The 20,832-nt window shown below is 43.4% G+C and overlaps 2 protein-coding genes across 2 annotated transcripts; both read right to left on the bottom strand.

The window, feature by feature from the left end:
• Positions 1-439: 439 nt before the first annotated feature.
• On the bottom strand, positions 440-1,024 carry LOC130026556 (interferon omega-1-like). The gene has a single exon (XM_056117409.1). It carries the CDS (start codon positions 1,022-1,024, stop codon positions 440-442), a length of 585 nt encoding a protein of 194 aa, XP_055973384.1.
• Positions 1,025-20,244: 19,220 nt separating this feature from the next.
• On the bottom strand, positions 20,245-20,832 carry LOC130026557 (interferon omega-1-like). The gene has a single exon (XM_056117410.1). It carries the CDS (start codon positions 20,830-20,832, stop codon positions 20,245-20,247), a length of 588 nt encoding a protein of 195 aa, XP_055973385.1.

Here is a 20,832-nt window from a genome sequence, read left to right on the forward strand (position 1 = left end):
TGAAATACATTCAATTTAATGGAATGAAGCAGTAAACCTATGTTCTAATTTCTTTTATAGTTTATTGCTGGTTATCAAACCCAGACATCATACATGCATGACATTCATTCTACTAGTTAGCCAATCCCCTATCCCCATGTTCCAGATTTTAATACAATGAAAGTAAAAACTATGTTATGTGAACGTAATTAGAAATGTTAAAGGACACAAGAATAAAATAAATAAATAAATATAAATACACGAATAGATAAATAACGTGTGGTTTTCTGTTGACAGAAACCTTATGATTGCAATATTTTAGCATATTTTTCAATACTACTACCGACAAATTATTAACTGGATGAAATCAGAAAATTCTGACAAAAGTTGACATAAGTCTTTTCAAATATCCATAGACATGTGCAACAGTTCTATGGCATGTTCATCATTGCGATTCAGTTCAAGGTGACTCCAGGTCTTCCTCTTTGCTCCACCTTCCTTGCAAGGCTGCCGAGAGCATCAGGGATCTCATGACTTCCACTCTGACCACCTCCCACGCACACTCGCTGTATTTCTTCTCTCTCAGGTAGCGAGCGATGCCCCGGAAGTACCTCTTCATGGCCAGGGTAGAGCTCCAAACGCCAGGGGCAGAGCCGTCATCTGCCCTCATCTGCACCAAACACGAGTCCAGGTCTTCCAGCTGCCGGTGGAGCCCCGTGCGCAGCGGCTCCAGGAGGGCCGGGTTCCAGGCAGCCGCCGAGTCCTCTCTCAGCAAGAGCTGCAAGAGCTGCTGGAGCATCTCGTGCAGCGCAGACATGGCCGGGGCCTTCTGCAACTGGTCGTCGGCCACCGCCTCCCAGGGGAACCCGAAGTCTCTTCTGTCCCGCAGACAGGACAACGGGGACACTCTCCTCATCTGGCCCAGCAGCTCCAGGTTCCTCCTGCCGACCAGGACGTGCTTGTGAGGCAGGACACAGCCCAGAGAGCCAGCAGGGCCCCAGCCGAGTGCCACCAGGGCCAAGAGCAGAGGCAGCAGGAGGGCCATTGGGAACAGGAGGAAGGCGCTGGTCTGGCTGAGCTGAGCTTCGGGGTGAACCTTGGAGTCTGCGTTCTCTGAAGCCGGTCTCTGAGTATAACCCTTAAGTAGGGTACCCAGATTTTCACTTTTGCCCTCTACTTTTGCCCTCTACTTTTACTTCCCATTTTCTGGTTTTCATTTTGGTATTCTTCATAAAAGGGGGGCCTTTTATTCTTCATGTGGCATAAAACAATTAACAATTTCAATCACCAAAAACCTTTTTTTGCAATAGAAATGTAATTTTCCCAGCAAAGTTGTATGATTTAATCCAAATGCCAAATGAGTGTACTGTCCTGCCGTTGTTCATTGATTTGCTCGAGCGGGCACCAGTAACGTATCCACTGTGAGACTTGTTACTGTTTTTGGCATATCAAACACATCACGGGTGGCTTTCCATGCTTTGCCGTGCAGGCGGGATACTCTCGGTAGCTTTCTGGGCTCTCTGAGAAGGACGGAGGAATCAAACCCAGGTTGTCCACGTGCAAGGCAAACACCCTACCCCCTGTGCTATCCTCTAGTCCTTCAAGTATGAATGAAAATCTAGCTGAATAGAGTATTCCTAGAATACACTATTCAGCCAAATGAATATTTTTCAATAACTTGAAAGTTCTTTGCCCTGAAGGTAGAAGTGTATGTAGGTAGGCAGATGAATACAAACACACTTTCTCCTCTTATCATTATTGCTCTTCTATGTTCTAGGAAGAAGATTTTAAACACTGAACCATCCACTATGTACACAAACACTCCTTAGTTTATATAGGAAGACAGTCTCCTTCAGACTTGTGGGTGTCTGTTTTATTTAGGGAAATCAGCCCTTCCTAACAATCAGGCCCTTAAAAGCCAGATAGTTTTAGTTTATTTTAGAGGGTGATGTGTATTTTGAAGTCCCAGTGAAGGAGCTTCCCTAATGTTTCCTTATTGGAGACATCATGCAGGTCTATGTGGTACTGCTTCTCTGGGTCCAGAAGGGTGGGATAATACAGACATCATCTTTTTTTACTTTAGGCCTGTGATGATCCCGAGACTACCAGGGCGCCATCAGGAATTCTGGTTCTTCTCAGGAGGTTGTGGATATGGCACACAGCACCTCACTCACCAGGTAGATGTCTGATCTAGAAAAACATCTTTTCTGTTTCCAATCCATAATTTCCCCTGCTTAATCTCTGGCAGACAAGCTGAGGAACTCCTGAGGACTTAGAATTCTCTTAGGGTGTAAAGACTTATAAGGACTAAGTCTCAAAACAATTGTGTCCTAAGATCCTCTCTCTTGCCTCTACAGAGCATGCACTGTGGTGTGTGTGTGTGTGTGTGTGTGTGTGTGTGTGTGTGTCTTCAGTTTTTAGTGGTGGTTCCTCCTTTCCCCAGACATATCCTCAGGTAAGGAGAAAGTAAACAGATCAAATGCTGATAGCAAACATTAGTTCTGTCTGTTTTGGTGATGAGAAGTAAACATATAATTTTCATTTACTGATGAAATCATTGTTCAACCATTTTGCTATAGATTTTTTTTATGTTCAGTTATGACATGTACTTATAGAAACTTATTATGGAAATTAGTAAACATTTACTGTCTAATCAGTGATGGTGGATTTTTTTTTACTGTTTTGTAATTGTGCGGTGTGTGTGTGTATGTGTGTGTGTGTGTGTGTGCCGCTTAACCACTTTAAAGTTCTCTTTAGCAGAGGGGAATGCCCTGCCACAGAGGCAGGGTGGGATGGGGAGATGGGGGGTGGGAGGGATACTGGGACCCATGGTGGTAGGATATGGGCACTGGTGGAGGGATGGGTATTTGATCATTGTATAATTGAAATCTAAGCACAAAATATGTAATTCTACAACTGTACCTCATGGTGTCTCACTAATAAAAAATTTTTTTAAAGAATTAAAAAATCAATTAATTAATTACAATGCAAATAAATAAATAAATAAAGTTCTCTTTAGGAACCAGAACAGTAGAACAGAAAGTAGGGCACTTACCTTGCATGTGACAGAGTGGTTCAATACCTGGCACCCTATACGATCCCTTGAATGCCTCAAGGCATTAGTCCTGAGCACAGGGCTGGGAGTAAGCCCTGAGCACTGCCTGGTGTAGCCCTGTTCATTCCCCCAAAAAAGGTTTACATGTTAAAACTTTAATGCATCTAATTCTTTCTTTATTTATTTATAGATTTTAGTTTAATGGTTTTAAACTTTTCTTCTTAGTGGGTAGGGCATTTGCCTTGCACACAGCTGTCCCTGGTGACCCAGGTTTGATTCCTCCGCCCTTCTTGGAGAGCCTGACAAGCTACCAAGAGTATCTCGCCTGCACGACATGCCAAACACAGTAATAACTAGTCTCACAATGAGATGTTACTGGGCCCACTCGAGCAAATCAATGAACAACGGAAGGACAATGCTACAGTGCTACTGTTTTGTCCACCTAGGAACTCAGGGCAGTGAAAACTGATTTGATATGTCAATAAGAAACAGCCTTGTTTTATTTATCTTTATGATTTTTCAATTAAATTTTTGTAAGTTCATTTTGTATAATTTTTCCTGAACTTAGTACAAGCAAAGGGAAGTAAAAATAGGAAGAGGGGCTAGAAAAAAAGACATCATTTCTCTATCATTTTTAATATTTCTGATTTCTTTGTTTTTTCTTTCAACTTTCAAGAAAATAAAACCATGCACGTGTAGGCACAAATAAAACACGCATTTGAATGTCATGAAAATGAAAACTGGAAGTGACACATCCAATATCAAAATAGCAGAATATAAATTAGGAAAACTTGATAGAACAAACTGGTTATTTGGGTCTGTGACAGAGGGAAAAATGAAACCAACACTGAATTGCACAAAGCCAAAACTATGACTGTTGTTGCCTGATATTTAGCAAAATGCACTGTTTTGTATTTATACTTTTGCCTTAAATGACCTGCTCTCAGCTTTGTATAACCAGTTACCTCATTTTACTTCAAAAACATTCATAAAAGAATAAATTTTCTGCCACTTAGTGAAAAGGTGAGAATTTTTCTTCCATGATCTTCTGTGGAGTATTGAAATAATTCCATCAACATTTTAAACGCTCATTCTTGGGAGCTGTTACTATAGATTTTTGAGTTTTCTTGTGGTGAAAAGAACAAACAAAAAAGCACCTAACAATTTTCACTTTGATGATGGCCCAGCCATTTAGGCCCAGACTTTACTCCTTCAGGATCCTAGTGATTCCAGGAGAGACCCTCTTCTAGACGACATGCCAGAACCTGTCTCTCAAGAATGACAACGCCCATTTCCATCCCAGTAGCAGGAGGGTTGGGGGGAAAGGGTGCTTCCTGTTGCTACTGATGGAACCCAGTGAAGACTCTTCTCTTTATGTTTCCTTCCAATGTGTGACATGTGCATACTGAAGAGCCATTTATGTGAGACCAGAATGGAAAAGTAGCATACATGTTTGTCAGAAGGACTAAATGTTTCAAAAGGAAGGACTGCTGATCAAAGAGAGTCTGCCTTCAAATCCAAATACAGACACTCTGCAAAGTATAGTTTTCTTATTTTTTTACCTTCATTCTACCAAGAAAATAAGACTGCTATAAACATTTAATTAAAATCAACAGTAATGCATCAATCAATAAAAATACTTTCATTGTGAGTAAAAGTTGATGAAATAATTTTAGATCCACAAATGGATCAATCAGAGATAAGTTTGCCAGAAAGACTTCTAGAAAGAGGAGAAAACTAGATGTGAATCGTGAAATTGAAAAAAACACAGTAATGACTCATCACTAGAACACATGCATGCACTTGTTTGCATGTACACACACACACACACACACACACACACACACACACACACGAACCAGGCTGCAATTTTGTTTTAATACAAAACCGCTCTGAAATATTCAAAAGACAACATAGGGGCCTGGAGCGATAGCACAGTGGGTAGGGCATTTGCCTTGCTTGAGGCCCTCCCGGGTTCAATTCCCAGCATCCCATATGGTCCCCTGAGCACCGCCAGGAGAAATTCCTGAGTGCTTGACCCAGGATTAACCCCTGTGCATCGCCAGATGTGACCCAAAAAGAAAAAAAAAAAGACAACATGGTCTACATAAAGAATAGTGAGTAAGGGGAGATGAACTGCCTGGAATAGCATTCCTTAATATTTTTGCTTTAAGGACAATTACTAAGGGCCTGACAAGCTTTTCTTTATGTGAATAATAGCTATCAATCAGGTAGGTAGCACTGTACTCCCGTTGTTCATCGATTTGCTCGAGCAGGCCCAGTAACATTGTGAGACTTCTTGTTACTGTGTTTGGCATATCGAATACAACACAGAGAGCTTGCCAGGCTTTGCCATGCGGGTGAGATACTCTCAGTTAGCTTGCCAGGCACTCTGAGAGGGGCGGAGGAATTGAACTCGGGTTGGCTGGGTCGGCCGCGTGCAAGGCAAACACCCTACCCACTGTGCTATTGCTTCAGTATCAATATTTCCCAAATAATATACACGAGCAAACTTTAAACTTCTATTAGGCAAGAACACATTCTATGAACTTTTAGTGATTACATAATTACATGTATAGTTTGTATGTTTTTGAGCCCAACTGGCCATGCTCAGGGCTGGCTGTGTGTTCAGGAGTTACTCCTGACAGTGCTCATAATACCATATGTGGTAATAGAGTTCAAACCTATATCAGGTGCCTGTGAGGCAAATACCTTACCTGCTATTTTTTTTCCAGCCCAAATCATTACAAATCTTGTAATTAGTTGACAAGTGTACCAAGTATACATAAGAAAATAGGAGGGAAAAGACAAAAGGCATTTTTAATTTTTAAAAAAAATTTATTAGGGTACTGGAGCGATAGCACAGTGGGTAGGGCATTTGCCTTGCATACAGTCAACCCGGGTTGGATTCCCAGCATCCCAGATGGTGCTCTGAGCACCACCAGGAGTGATTCCTGAGTGCAGAACCAGGAGTAACCCTGTGCATCGCTGGGTGTGACCCAAAAAGCAAAAACAAAACAAAACAAAAAAACCAACTTTTTATTAGGGGGTATGATGCCACCAACAGGTCAACCTGCACCTGCGGGGTGAGTGCATCAGCAGCCTGATGATGCCTTCAGGCTACCTGACACCCCAAAAATACTGCAGTGCCTTTGGCCAGTCCCCAAAAACTTGGGACCAGTTTACCAAGAAATTAAATGGCCAAAAGTCAGGTATGTGGGAACCATGCCCACAAACCACCTCCGGCTCAGCTATACAAGCTCATTTATTTCATTATATAAGCCTTATTTCAGAGACCCATATCGAATATCAAATATGCCACAGGTAGATTGCCAGACTCTGCTGTGCTGGCGGGATATTCTCAGTAGCTTGCCAGGCTCTCCAAGAAGGATAGAGGCTTTTAGGGCGGTCTCTAATTGCCCTTGCAGGTGTTCCCATGGTTCGAACCATATTTGAACCCTATCAAATATGGTACAGTAATCTTGAAAGATGGTATTAAGTGTCTTATGTATTGTGTGACCACTTCACGGTTTCATGGCCCAGAAAGCATCCTGGAGTGTGGTGGCAGCTGGGTAGTAGAGGTAGTGGAGATAGTGGAGGTCTGCAGATGGTACCGGTAGGGTGGGTCTTCTTTGTGTAATCCCTGGGTAGCGGGAGGTTGGTAGAAGCAGATAGGGCAGGGTAGGGTGGGGCTTCTAGTTCTAATCCCTTGGTCTCCAGAGATTGATGGGAGCAGGCAGAGGATCTCTGTGCCCGGGTCCTGTTGGGCGTGGAATCCAAGGTCACAGAGTTCCACTTACTGGTTCTGTGGAGCTTCACTTGTGCATGAGTCTCGGTCCAAGAGTCTGAAAAGCATCCTGGAGTGTGACGGCAGCTGGGTAGTGAAGGTAGTGCAGGTAGTGGAGGTCTGCCGATGAGGTATTTATCAGGTACCATAGGGTGGGTCTTCTGTGTGTATTTGATATGCTAAAATGAGTAAATACAATGGGGTGTCATTCCCCTGACCCTGAAAGAGCCACCAATATGGCAGTGTTAAGAAGGATGAGGAAGGAGAGGCTGATAAAATCTCAAGGCTGAACTAGGCGGCTAAAATGAAGAAGGACAAAAATGACCATCTGTACTTTCAATGCATGTACGCTGGCATCGGATGCATTCATCGAGGATTAATGGTGCAAGAGCGAAAGATCAAGTACAAAATCATTGGTCTGACCAAGATGAGAAGGCATCAATCATATCACACCGTTTTTGACACTGGAGAAGAACTGTTCCTCAGAAACACCTGACCCAAACACCTGAACAACCTGCCGTCAGTACTCATCAATATACTGTCTCAGCTCTTCACATGCTACCTCTCTGAATGCAAGGTTCAGTCCCAATGCAACAAAAGAGGTGTCGGTGGTGTCGGTGTCCTTGTCAACACAAACTTGGTCATGAGCATTGATTCATTCAAATGCCTAACAGCCCGAATTGGACGATTACACTTGAATAGATGAGGAAACGATATCGCTGACAACATTAATGAGGAATACGATCGACTGGTTCAGCACCTCCATGATTGTGCAAGGAACACTGAGAGAGAGATAACCACCAAAAGAGCCTGCCTTCAAAAACTCTCGAGCTCATTCGCCAACATGGCTTGGCGCAAGCCTCAGACAACCGCAAGCGAACGTTCGAGCTTGCAAAGCAGTGCAGAGAAGTGATAAAGGAAGACCTCAAAGAGAGAAAAGCAGCACTGCTGGCAGATGTGGAAGAAGCCGGAAAAAGCATTCACAACGCCAGCCTGTCCTTCGCCAACTACAAGACCAAGATGACTGCACTCCGACATCCTGATGGATCTATCACATCTTCCAGAAAGGCAATAGAGATTATCCATGACTTCTACTCAGATCTCTTCCATAGCCGTGTCCACCTGCCCACACACCAAATTCCACAGGATGGATATGTCGTTCCCAACATTCTCCCTTCTGAAATCTGACATGCCATTTTGTCAGTAAAGAAACAAACAGCACCTGGTCCAGACAGGTCAGACCCAAACACCTGAAGAACCTGCCATCAGTACTCATCAATATACTGGCTCAGCTCTTCACATGCTACCTCTCTGAATGCAAGGTTCAGTCCCAATGGAAAACCAGCAGGACTGTTCTACTATACAAGAAGGGAGGGGGCTGGAGCAATAGTACAGCAGGGCATTTGCCTTGCACGTGGACAACCCAGGTTTGATTCCCAGCATCCCATATGGTCCCCTGAGCACCGCCAGAGATACTTTCTTAGTTCAGGGCCAGGATTAACCCCAGTGCATCAACAGGTGTGACCCAAAAAGAAAAAAAAAGGGAGACATCCACGACATTGGCAACTAGCACCCGATCTGCCTGTTGTCTGTCATCTACAAGCTGTTCACTCGAGTCATCCTGAATAGGATTGGCAGAACACTAGATGAAGGACAACCATGCAAGCAAGCCGGTTCCCAAGAAGGATTCAGCACAATCGACCATATCCACATGATAACCAAGCTCATTGAGGTTTCTCGGGAGTTCAAGATGCCGCTCTGTCTAACGTTCATCCATGTCAAGAGAGGGGTTCAGCAGGGTGATACCATTTCACTGAAACTCTTCAGTGCCACCCTTGAGAACGTCATGCGATGACCAAAATGGGAAGGAATGAGAGTGAAGATGGGGGAGTAGTCGGCAACTACACTACCTCTGCTTTGCTGATGACATCGTTCTAATAACACCAAACATTAGCCAAGTGGCACAAATCTGGTCGACTTCGACCATGAGTGTGGAAAGGTCAGACTACAGCTGAATCTCACGAAGACAATGTTTATGAGAAACGGTCTTGTACCTGACTTTCCATTCACTCTCAACAGAACGAACATCTTTGAATGCAACAGTTATGTGTACCTAGGTCGAGAAGTCAACATGATGAATGACCTGGCACCTGAATTGCGCAGGAGGAAGAGAGTGGTTTGGAACACCTTCAAGAGCATTGAAGAAATAGCTAAGAGGATGAATAACCTCCAGCTCCAGGTACATCTCTTAGATTCCACTGTTCTTCCTGCATTAACATATGCCTCAGAGACCTGGGCCCTACGAAAACAGGATGAGAACGCTATTCGGGTCTTCCAAAGAGGAATCAAAAGAGCTATGCTTGGAGTATCATGTTTCACTCATATGAGAGAAAGAATCTGGAATTCCAACCTCCATCGATGCTCAAGAATCAGGGACGCTGTCTCATTTGACAAGGCATCGAAAATCAGATGGGCTGGATATGTAATGAGATTTGGAGATGACAACTGGACTAGAGCCATTACCTACTGGATTCCATGGGACGTCAAAAGATCACGTGGCTGCCCACCTATGAGATGGTCAGGCTTCTTCATCAAGACCCTGAATGATCAGTTTGAGGCTCTTCATGTTCCTAGAACGAGCAGATGCCATTGAGCTACACTAGCATGCGACAGGGACCAATGAAGACATTATTGTCGCCTGCTCGAGTAAATCGATGAGTAATGGAATGTCAAGTCATCAAGTGATTTCAGAGACCCATGGATAAATTTTGAAAGAGACCAAAAGCCACAGTTAATCTCAGACACATGCATAGCTGAACAAACTGGGGTAAATCAGAGGAGGGCAGGTTGGTCTATGCCTGCCCAAACAGATCCCCCAGCCGTTGCTTGCTTCCATAATCCAAAATCACCGACATACCCCCGGCCTAACTCCACCATCTCAGGACAGACTCACCCAGATATAAAATGCTGAAAATTCTGGAATGTGGGTTTTGTGACTGAAATCTCCAGGCTTTCATGTTATTGGGATGGGCTACCTCCCCCCCCCCACTTCCCAATACACTTGGAAGCACTGGCAGTCACCCCCACAAACCACCTCCAGAGCCACCATGTAAACTCTATTACTGGCTTTGCTTCAGAAATCCATAGATAAATCTCAAAAGAGATAAAAAAAAAAAACAGAGACACAATAGGGAGTCCCAGAAGACACCACAGAGTCACAGATCTCTCCGGGCCCCATACCGAGCCAATTTCACAAGGGCACCCCAGATGGAGCAGGTGCAGTCTCCCCACCTACCACAGATGGAATCCCAGCAACCAAGAGCTTCCACAAGCAAGGCACAGGTATGCTGGTTCCAGGCCTAAATCTCCATGTCACATGGTGGCAGGGGTACCAAGCTGTCCCTCCCCGGCTCTCTGACCACCCATCAGCCTGGTTGTCGCCCCCACAATGTGCCTCCTGGCATCACCTTACTGCACCAACAGCCTTGGTCCAGAGATGCCCAGCTGAATCTCATAATGGATTAATGCTTTACAGAAATATCTCTGGAAGCCAACCATCTACAATATAGTGATCAAGAAACATGTGGCCGTGGCATCCATGATATTCAAAATGAGCAATGGACAATAAATGATCTGGCATCTGCCCCTGGCAGGCAGGCTTGAATGGTAGTTGGAAAATTTGAGAAAAACATAATGCCCAAAAGTAGAGAGAGAGTATTGGGAAAATTGCCTGCCATGGAGGTAGTGTGAGGACTGGGATGGGGGCAGGGGGTTATAATGAGGACACTGGTGGTGGAAAGTGTGCACTGATGTTTGGGTGGGTGTTCGATCATTGTATGGCTGAATCTTAAACATAAAAGCTTCATAACTATTTCATAGTGATTCAATTAAAAAAAGATAAAATAAAAGAAAAAGTAATGTGGAGTTCATGCCCAATTCAAACATCTTAATCAATGTCTGAATAAATAGCAATACTCCTGCATTAAAAAATTTTTATTGAGGAATCAAGGTTTACAAAGTTATTAATATTTGCATTTTAGTAATTCAATACCAATCCCTCCACCCATGCCAACTTTCCTCCACCAGTGTTCCTAGAGTTCTTCCCCAATCCAATCCCCACTCCACCCCCACCTGTCAACCTGACAAACACATTACAAAGTTTATGGTTGTCACTTAGATCTCATATTTTCAGTTCTGTTGAATCTGTGTTTGGGTATCTGGATATATCCTTAATTCATATCACTAGTATAACTGAAGCCTGATGCCTGTTCACCCATTACTTCTTTTTTTAATTTTTTTTATTTTATCGAATCACTATGAGATACAGTTATAAGCTTTCATTTTGGAGTTTCAATTATATATACAATAATCAAATACCCATCCCTCCACCAAGTGCACATTCTCCACCACCAATGTCCCCAGTAACCCCCCCCCTTTCCAAACCTCCCCCTGCCTCAATGGCAGACAATTTCACCCATACTCTCTCTCTACTTTTGGGCATTATGGTTTGTAATACAGAAACTTAGAGGTTGTCATGTTTGGTCCTTTATCTACTTTTAGCACACATTTCCCATCCCGAACGAATCGTTGCTCCAACCATCATTGTCTTAGTGATCCCTTCTCTATTCCAGCTCCCTTCTGCCTCAGCTCAGCTTCCAACTACACCCATTACTTCTTATTCTCTTCTTCCCCACTTGATTTCTTTCCTTCTCTGTTTTCCTTCTCTCTAAGCATTGGGTCAAGAATGATGTAAGCATCCCTGACAAAAGTCATCTTAATACTATAATAAAATTAGTTTTGCTTTAGTGAACTCACAGGATGTGCCTTAGGAGTCTCCAGACAACACTTTATGAATTTATCTGTTGGAAAATGAAAATAAGATTTGCATTTCAATGAGTGCTGAATGTAATATGTAAATTGAAATTGCATGACTCTAATTAATACCAAAACAGTAAAAACAGGAGAGGATGTTTAAAAAGAGAGTGTGCTTACTATTTGGTTCATCATAAAAAGCCACACATGAGATCTTTTAGTTTTATTAGAAAGTTAATTAAGATAGAATGATTTCCCCATATTGGCCCATTGTCACCTATTTATCTTAAACTTCTCTTAATATTGCTTATCTTATAAACTTATTATGGCTTTTTGAATATTTACTAGGGCCTGAAATAAAACCCTTTGATTCGAGGCTGGGCCTACGTCTCTGTGTCTTTGACATGTATAAGGCCATGCAGAGAGACACATGAAGCTTCTTCCTCTGGCCCAGCACTCCACACTCCACACAGTCCACAAGTAACAAAAACCCTCATGCTCAGACTGTGACCACTGTGGCCAGGGACTCGAACTGGAGCTGGTGTCCAGGTGCTAACAGTGCAGGACACAGTGAACTTGCTTCTCACAGACTCCAGAACTGATCAATCAAAGGATGACTCTCAACATGAAACCTTACTTCATGTGGTTTCCTTATATTCATAAGGAAGAACCTATTGGGAGCCTGTGCTAGTTAATATTAAGAAAGTCCTTGTCCTGAGGACGTGTTGTCTAAAGGTTAGTTTATAGAAACCTTTGTCTTGAGGTTACACAATCTAAGGGTTGACTTTCTTGTTTTTCTAGCTGGCACTTTCCCAGTTCTTATGGCAGAACATGTTGCTAAAGCGTATCAATATACAACCAAGGAAAATATTATGAAACATGTAACTATAGAAAAACATCATTGCTGTCTAGAAGCCCAGTACATTCTAAACTTATGTATCCTGAACATTCTTGGATATTTTTCCGATGTATGCTTCCTTCTAGAGACCTATAAAAGTCTGTTGCTTGTTCAATAAAGACGCTGCATGAGCATTGCTTGTCAGCTCTCCTTACCCCATTGTCCTTCTCCCTCTGCCTTGGGGACCCTGTTCGATTTACCCCCCCCCCCCCCCCGCAAGAACTTATACATAAAGAGGCCAGTAAACCACAGGGGCGTGAAAGCGAAAGCATAATGTGCCTTCACCATTATTTCTTAGAATTTCCAATACACACTGTCCTCCCATTGTTCATCGATTTGCTTGAGCGGGCCCAGTAACGTCTCCATTTTTTGAGACTTATTGTTACTGTGTTAGGCATATTGAATACATCATGGGTAGCTTGCCAGACTTTGCTGTGCAGGCGAGATACTCTTGGTAGCTTGCCGGGCTCCCCGAGAGGGGCAGAGGAATCAAACCCAGTTTGGCTGGGCTGGCTGCATGCAAGGCAAACGCCTTACCGCTGTGCTATTTCCAATAGCTCATTTTTTTTCTCCATTTTACTTTCTTTTTAAAAAAAATCTTCACTGTACTTTAGTAGAATGCATTGAGGCAAAGGAAAACAAACACCTGTCTGAATACGATAATACAAAGAAGCATTTTGCCAACCACATGGTCGGATACTACATATTGGTAGTCAGCACATTTGGAGGGACAGAGGAGGAGAATTAATCCTTGCTGCTATCTATATTTTATGTATGTAAACATGAGCTATTGTACTTGATGGAAATCACAATTTTCTATCTTGTTACGTTGTATTGAAAGGCCTGTATGTATGCATATATATAATGTATAAAAGGCCCTCCCGTTGATCGTCGATTTGCTCGAGCGGGCCCAGTAACGTCTCCATTGGAGACTTTGTTGTTACTGTGTCTGGCATATCGAATACTCTCGGTAGCTTGCCGGGGTCTCCGAAAGGGGCAGAGGAATCGAAATCGGGTCAGCCATGTTGGCCGCTTGTAAGGCGAACGCCCTACCCGCTATAAACTAATCTTTCAATAGAGAAATCAATAGGAAAATCAGTCAAATGCATTTGCCCTAAAAAGGTAATTACGGAAGGTGAAGCCACTCCTATTTCAGTTGATTTTCAGTTCACTTCGATTATAAAAGGGTAAAAATACTTTTTGATTCTTAGAGGATCACACCTCTAAGAATTCTTCATCAAATTTAAAGAGAGACATAAATTAAAACTCAGATTTTCTTCCACATTGAATCTCATTCAGACAGAAATATCTCATTGGATGGAGACTTGAATCACTGTGTATGAATATGTTTAATAATCACTGAAAGAATTCAGAAAAGGTGTTGAAATTATGTGATATTATCTACAGCCTATAATTGGAAGAGGAGCTGAAAAAAGGGGGAAATTTAAATAAGTATAGAAAATAACAATCCTGACCTATTGAAGAATTGCACTTGCTAAAAATGGTTTCAGTGCAGCTCAGTAAAGGATGTTGCATACCCACTCTCTCCATCACTCTCTACCTCTGTCTTTTATTCTCTCCTATTTTTTTCCTCTGGAAGTATGTCCAGATGAACACTTAAATGCAAGAAACTCTGGCTTTCTGGAGAACCATGAGTAATACATTGTAGATTAAAGTAATATATTCTTGAGGCTGGAGTGTAAGACATTTGGCTTGATGTGATCAACCCAAGTTTGATCCCCAGCATCCCATGTTGTTCTCCAGTGGCAAAAAAAAAAACACAAAACGCAACTTCCATTTTTTTTTACTTAGCAAGTCCGTTCCTTGACATTGTGAGGCAGTGGGGCAGGGTGGAGTTCGGGGGGCGAGGACAGTTTGGACAACACCTGGGAAGTACTGAGTAATTGTGTCTTGCTTTGTGCTCAGGGGTTGCTTCCAGAAGTGATCGGTCATCATGCAAAGGTGCTTGACAGCACACAAGATGAGTGCCTTAACCCCTACACTTTCCTTCTGGCCTTACATTACCAATAAATGCACCAAAGCATTCCTAAGAACTATTATACACTCAGTCATCCTATCTTTAAGAGGATGATTCCCTTTGTCCAAATCCTGCTGAACCAGCAGTAGTTTCTAAACACTTAGTTTAAGGAGTCTGTTCATGGTGCATTATATGAGCCTTTCTTTTCTGTCTCCATAAAATTTATTATGTCAGGTTCTGATTGCTTCCTCCAACAATGAACTCCCCTTAAAAAGTATCCTGAAACTTCCCTTAAAAATATCTGGTAGGACTGGATGAATAGTTGAGCAGGTTGGGCGTTTGCCTTGCAAGAAGCCGACCCGGGTTCAATCCCCAGCATCCTATATTGTCCTGCAAGCACCGCCAGCAGTAATTCCTGAGTGCAGAGCCAGGAGTAACCTCTGAGCATCACTGGGTGTGACCCAAAAACAAAAAAAAAATATCTGGTAGTGAGCACATGTGCCAGCACCACAACTAATGGAGTGCAAACCTCAGTGAACACCGTGGTCAAGGATGCGAGCACCACAGCTTAGTATAATACCCAGAGAGCACCACAGCATGTATGCAATCCTTATTTATGGCAGCAACATTAGCAACTATACCATGAAAAGAAAGAGGGCAAAATAAAAATGTAATAAAAATAAATGAAAATTAAAAAATGTATCTGGATAAAGACAAGACGAATGTGAACAAATACAACATACTTGACACTACTTACTCAATTCGGGGCTGGGCTCACTTCTTACTCACCCCAGAACCACCACAATCAAGGGACCAGTATAAAAATATTTACTGTCTTGCTTAAATTCCATGTCTTTGAGCTCTTGCTGCCTCTACAACGCCACAGTGTTTGATGTTGTGAAGAACTTCAAAGTTTCTAGCATGGGTGCCATGACACTTTCTTTTCTGGCTGCTTTGGTGTAGATATGAGTAGTGTTGGCACGGCCCTTCCTCCTGTCTTACTGTGCCTGTCAGGCTCTCTCTGTGCCATTGGTAGGCAGAGGCCGACAGTGACTCTTCAGCTGTCTCCAATACCCACTACTCTCACTGATTGCAGCAACATTTAAACTCCCAAGAACAGCCACCCGTGTCTCCCGGCCCTTGCCCCCAATAACTTGAGCCTTAGGCATCTAAAGTCCAGAGTCAGGATGGGACCTGTGTGGGGTAACAGATCAGAGCTCCTGTGTGGGAAATCCTGGCTGGGCTCAGTCCTTCCTCTCTCTAGCCTGCTTCTCAAGTTTCCACCCCATGATCTTCTCTAGCTAATGTGTGCTGGGAAGAAAACAAAGTGTGGCTTCTGAGTGCATCAGAGTGAAGTGACAGCAAAAAGCTGACTAGAAATATTTTGCACAGTATATATAAACATCAGGATTGCAAAATAAAAGATTAGGTTATATTGTACACTATATATATGTTTCATATATACAGGTCTCTCTATGTAACATAGCAAGATAGGTAAGAGATGTATAAAGCAACAGACCTTTATCTTCTACAGCTCCACATAGAAGTATCCTGCTGTTTGAAAAGTCTTTTACAAAGAAAGAGACCAAAAGGCAGCCAAACATTTCCCTGTTTCCTAACCAGTCCACATAAAAATAGTAGAAGAAGAAGAAAAAAGAACAGAAAGAGAAGTAAAATATTACCAAAACCACCAGTAGTCATATTTTAATGAGTAGGTCATCTGAGTTAAACATTATAAATCTTACTGCAGCTGTGCGACATCATCTGTTATTTATAACCAGCAATAAAAAACAAATTGTCTACAGTTGCCTTTTCGGCAGATCTGAGTGTTGGGGTCACTTGATCACTTGACTTCCCGTTGATTGTCGATTTGCTTGAGCGGGTGCCAGTAACGTCTCCATTTGTCCCTGTCACGTGCTAGTGTAGCCCAATGGCATCTGTTCGTTCTAGGAACACAAAGAGCCTCAAACCCGATCGTTCATGATCTTGATGAAGAAGTCTGACCATCTGGTAGGTGGGCGGCCACGTGGTCTTTTGACATCCCGTGGAATCCAGTCGGTAACAGCTCTAGTCCAGCGGTGGTCTCTAAATTTCATTACGTGTCCAGCCCATCTGATTTTTGACACCTTGGCAAACAAGACAGCGTCCCTGATTCTTGGTCATCGATGGAGGTCAGAACTCCAAATTCTTTCTCTCAGTTGAGTGAAACGTGATACTCCAAGCATAGCTCTTTCTATTCCTCTTTGGGAGACCCAAATAGCATTCTTATCCTGTTTGCATAGGGCCCAGGTCTCTGAGACGTATGTTAATGTAGGGAGAACAGTGGAATCAAAGAGATGTGCCCGGAGCCAGAGGTTCTTCATCCTCTTAGCTATTTCTTCGACGCTCTTGAAGGCATTCCAAGCCGCTCTCTTCCTCCTGCGCAACTCAGGTGCCAGGTCATTCATCACGTTGACTTCTCGACCTAGGTACACATAACTGTTGCATTCGGAGATGGTCGTTCCATTGAGAGCGAATGGAGCGTCAGGAACGAGGCTGTTTCTCATAAACATTGTCTTCGTAAGATTCAGCTGTAGTCTGACCTTTCCACACTCACGGTTGAAGTCAGCCAGCATTTGTGCTGCTTGGCTAATGTTTGGTGTTATTAGAACAGTGTCATCAGCAAAGCGGAGGTGGTGTAGTTGCCGACCATCTATCTTCACTCCCATTCCTTCCCATTCCAGTCGTTGCATGATGTTCTCAAGGGTGGCACTGAAGAGTTTCAGTGAAATGGTATCACCCTGCCGAACCCTCTCTTGACATCAGTGATTACTTCTTTGTAGAATGGTGAGATCCTGGTAGTGAATCCATAATACAACTCATGGAGGATCCTGATGTATTGAGTTTGAATGCCCTGATTGGCTAGGGCTTCAATGACCGCTTCCGTCTCAACAGAATCAAAGGCCTTCTTTAAATCAATGAACGTTAGACAGAGCGGCATCTTGAACTCCCGAGAAACCTCAATGAGCTTGGTTATCATGTGGATATGGTCGATGGTGCTGAATCCTTTGCGGAACCTGGCTTGCTCGCATGGTTGTCCTTCATCTAGCATTCTGCCAATCCTATTAAGGATGACTCGAGTGAACAGCTTGTAGATGACAGACAATAGGCAGATTGGGAGATAGTTGCCAATGTCGTGGATGTCTCCCTTCTTATACAGTAGTACAATCCTGCTGGTTTTCCACTGGGACAGAACCTTGCATTCAGGCAGGTAGCGTGTGAAGAGCCGAGCCAGCGTATTGATGAGTATTGACGGCAGGTTCTTCAGGTGTTCAGGTTTGACCTTGTCTGGGCCGGGTGCTGTTTGTTTCTTTACCAATGAAATGGCGTGTCAGATTTCGGAGGGGAGAACATTGGGAACGACATATCCATCCTGTGGAATTTGGTATGAATATTGAATGTAATCAAAGTGCAGAGAGAGTAATGTGGAAATCATCTGCCCCACAGGTTGGTGGAGGGGATATACTGGAGTTTTTGGTGGTGGAAAATGGACACTGGTGAAAGGACAGGAGTTTCATCATTGTATTACTGAGACTTAAACCCGAAATCTTTGTAACTGCTCTTATGGTGATTCAATAAATAAATTTATAAAAATAATAAATAAATAAACATTAGAAACCCAAACTAAAAAGGGAGAAGAAATGTTTTAAAAATCTTCAATAAATCCAACTGATCCCTCACCCTGCTAAAATATTCTCTCTTCCTCCATCCATCCCTCCTACCTCTCTCTCACACACACAAATAGAATTTCTGTTTTATTACCTCCAGTAATTAACTGTGCAGATTATAATAACATCCTCCTCCTCCTCAATTACACCAACAACCATACATTTCACTGCAAAAGAATCTGGTTGACAATTGCCAATATTAGACATTTCTAACTTCTTTGGGAAAGGGCAGGAAGCAGTGTCCAGGGTTTAATCCATCCGGACTCTGTGCTCAGGGATCATTCATGGTGGGGTTCAAGGGACCATATGTGCTGCTGAGGGATCTGACCCAGGTTGCCAGGTTGCAAAGCAAGTGCCCGACCTACTAGATCACGGTCCCATGACCTCTCCAGCTTACCTGAAGCCATCTCTAACTAATTATTTCGAGAGGATGCCAGTATCTTCTTTCCACAGGGTGATGAGGATGTGTCTTAATTACACAGGCAGATGCTGCTATTCGGGATAAATTTGTAAAACGGACATTTTGGCATTAAATCATTCTTAATATTATTGACTAGAACACTTCTTGAGAATTTGAAGAGTTGCAGCAATTCCATTTCCAGTTATTCCTTCTCCAGCCCACTCCACGCACACCTTCACAACTTTTCAGAAACACTGAGAACCGCTTTTTGTTTTGCTTTCTTGGCAAGTTCCAGTTCTGATAGACAGCTTGAAATTAGAAATCCCAAGAGTCATTATTAACATCTGTAGGTACTGGTGATAAGAGAGTTGAGATCCTGTAGAAGACTTTTATTCAGTAAAACAGGGCCGGGGCATGTCTGTGAAGGAATACCTGGCTCAGAGCAGTCAATAAATAGTTCCTGACCTCCCTACAGGGGTGGGAATACTATTTATCTTCAAGGAACATTGAATATTTATAATATCATTTCTGGACTGTATAATACAAAGGACAGGAGTTGTGAACAAGAACACGTCTGTCCAGTCACATCCCAGGACAGAACCACATGATTGTAGAGCCTCATGTGGTCCTCTGGGCCTAACCTAAGAGGTCACTCCTATGTGTGCACCTCGACCACTGCAATGCTGCTAACTGAATGTAAACCAGTTTCATCTTGCACATCAGAAAAACGGTTGTCTCCTGCCAAGATTTCTTAAATTCTACAAAATAGAATTTTAACAGGCACTGTATATCAACTCATATCTGTTTTATAAGACTTAAGACAAATGCCATTTGAGACAGATATATTTAGAAAAATTAATTTATTTATTTTTAAAGATGGGGTGGGTGCCGCATCCCACCTCCTCCAGATGGGACCCTGGTGACCATAAGCTTCTACAAGCATAGCTCAAGTATGCGGGAACCAGGACTTTTACTCCAAACCGGGCAGCCGCATAAGCGGCCGCGCAACATCTCCCTATATGCAAGGTGATCAATGGAAAGTAAATCATCCTACGTTTCTCCCTGAAAACAAGGCTTAACTCGTATACAGGCCACAACACCCAATGGGAGAGAGAGAACAAAAGGAAATGCCCTGCCACAGAGGCAGGGTGGGATGGGGGGGGGGGTGGGAGGTGGGAGAGATACTGGGATCCGAGGTGGTCGGAAATGGTCACTGGTGGAGGGATGGGTATACAAAATAAATTAATAAAAAAAAGAAAGAAAACTCAAGCAATTCTTTTTCATAGGACTGTAATGAAAAAAAAACGCAAATTTAGATCATTGAATAGATGAATCTACATTCTAAATTGCAAAAACAAAGAGGGGTGGTATTCTATACATTAACACTATAAATATAAAACATGCAAGAAGAAAATAAATAATTATAAATATATAAATAATATTTGTGTGGTTTCTCTCTTGGACCAATAACTTATGAAATATTTTTAGCACAGTTCTCATAACTATTACAGACAAGTAATTAACTGAATTAAAACACAAAACTCTGACTAAAGTTGACGTAAGAGTGTTTTCAAGTGTCCTTAGACATGTGCAACAGTTCCGTGGCAAGTTCCTCGCTGAGATTTAGTTCAAGATGACTTCAGGTTTTCATCCTTTATGCTCCACCTTCCTTGCAAGGCTGCCGAGAGCGTCAGGGATCTCATGACTTCCACTCTGACCACCTCCCACGCACACTCGCTGTATTTCTTCTCTCTCAGGTAGCGAGCGATGCCCCGGAAGTACCTCTTCATGGCCAGGGTAGAGCTCCAAGCGCCAGGGGCAGAGCCGTCATCTGCCCTCCTCTGCACCAAACACGAGTCCAGGTCTTCCAGCTGCCGGTGGAGCCCCGTGCGCAGCGGCTCCAGGAGGGCCGGGTTCCAGGCAGCCGCCGAGTCCTCTCTCAGCAAGAGCTGCAAGAGCTGCTGGAGCATCTCGCGCAGCGCAGACATGGCCGGGGCCTTCTGCAACTGGTCGTCGGCCACCGCCTCCCAGGGGAACCCGAAGTCTCTTCTGTCCCGCAGACAGGACAACGGGGACACTCTCCTCATCTGGCCCAGCAGCTCCAGGTTCCTCCTGCCGACCAGGACGTGCTTGTGAGGCAGGACACAGCCCAGAGAGCCAGCAGGGCCCCAGCCGAGTGCCACCAGGGCCAGGAGCAGAGGCAGCAGGAGGGCCAT

Source organism: Sorex fumeus, unplaced genomic scaffold (assembly GCF_029834395.1).
Source record: "Sorex fumeus unplaced genomic scaffold, SorFum_2.1 ptg000034l, whole genome shotgun sequence".
NCBI classification, from domain to species: domain Eukaryota; kingdom Metazoa; phylum Chordata; class Mammalia; order Eulipotyphla; family Soricidae; genus Sorex; species Sorex fumeus.

Excerpts from the sequence above, each read along its gene's own strand:
- LOC130026557 (XM_056117410.1), bottom strand. The coding sequence starts at position 20,832 with ATGGCCCTCCTGCTGCCTCTGCTCCTGGCCCTGGTGGCACTCGGCTGG.
- LOC130026556 (XM_056117409.1), bottom strand. The coding sequence starts at position 1,024 with ATGGCCCTCCTGCTGCCTCTGCTCTTGGCCCTGGTGGCACTCGGCTGG.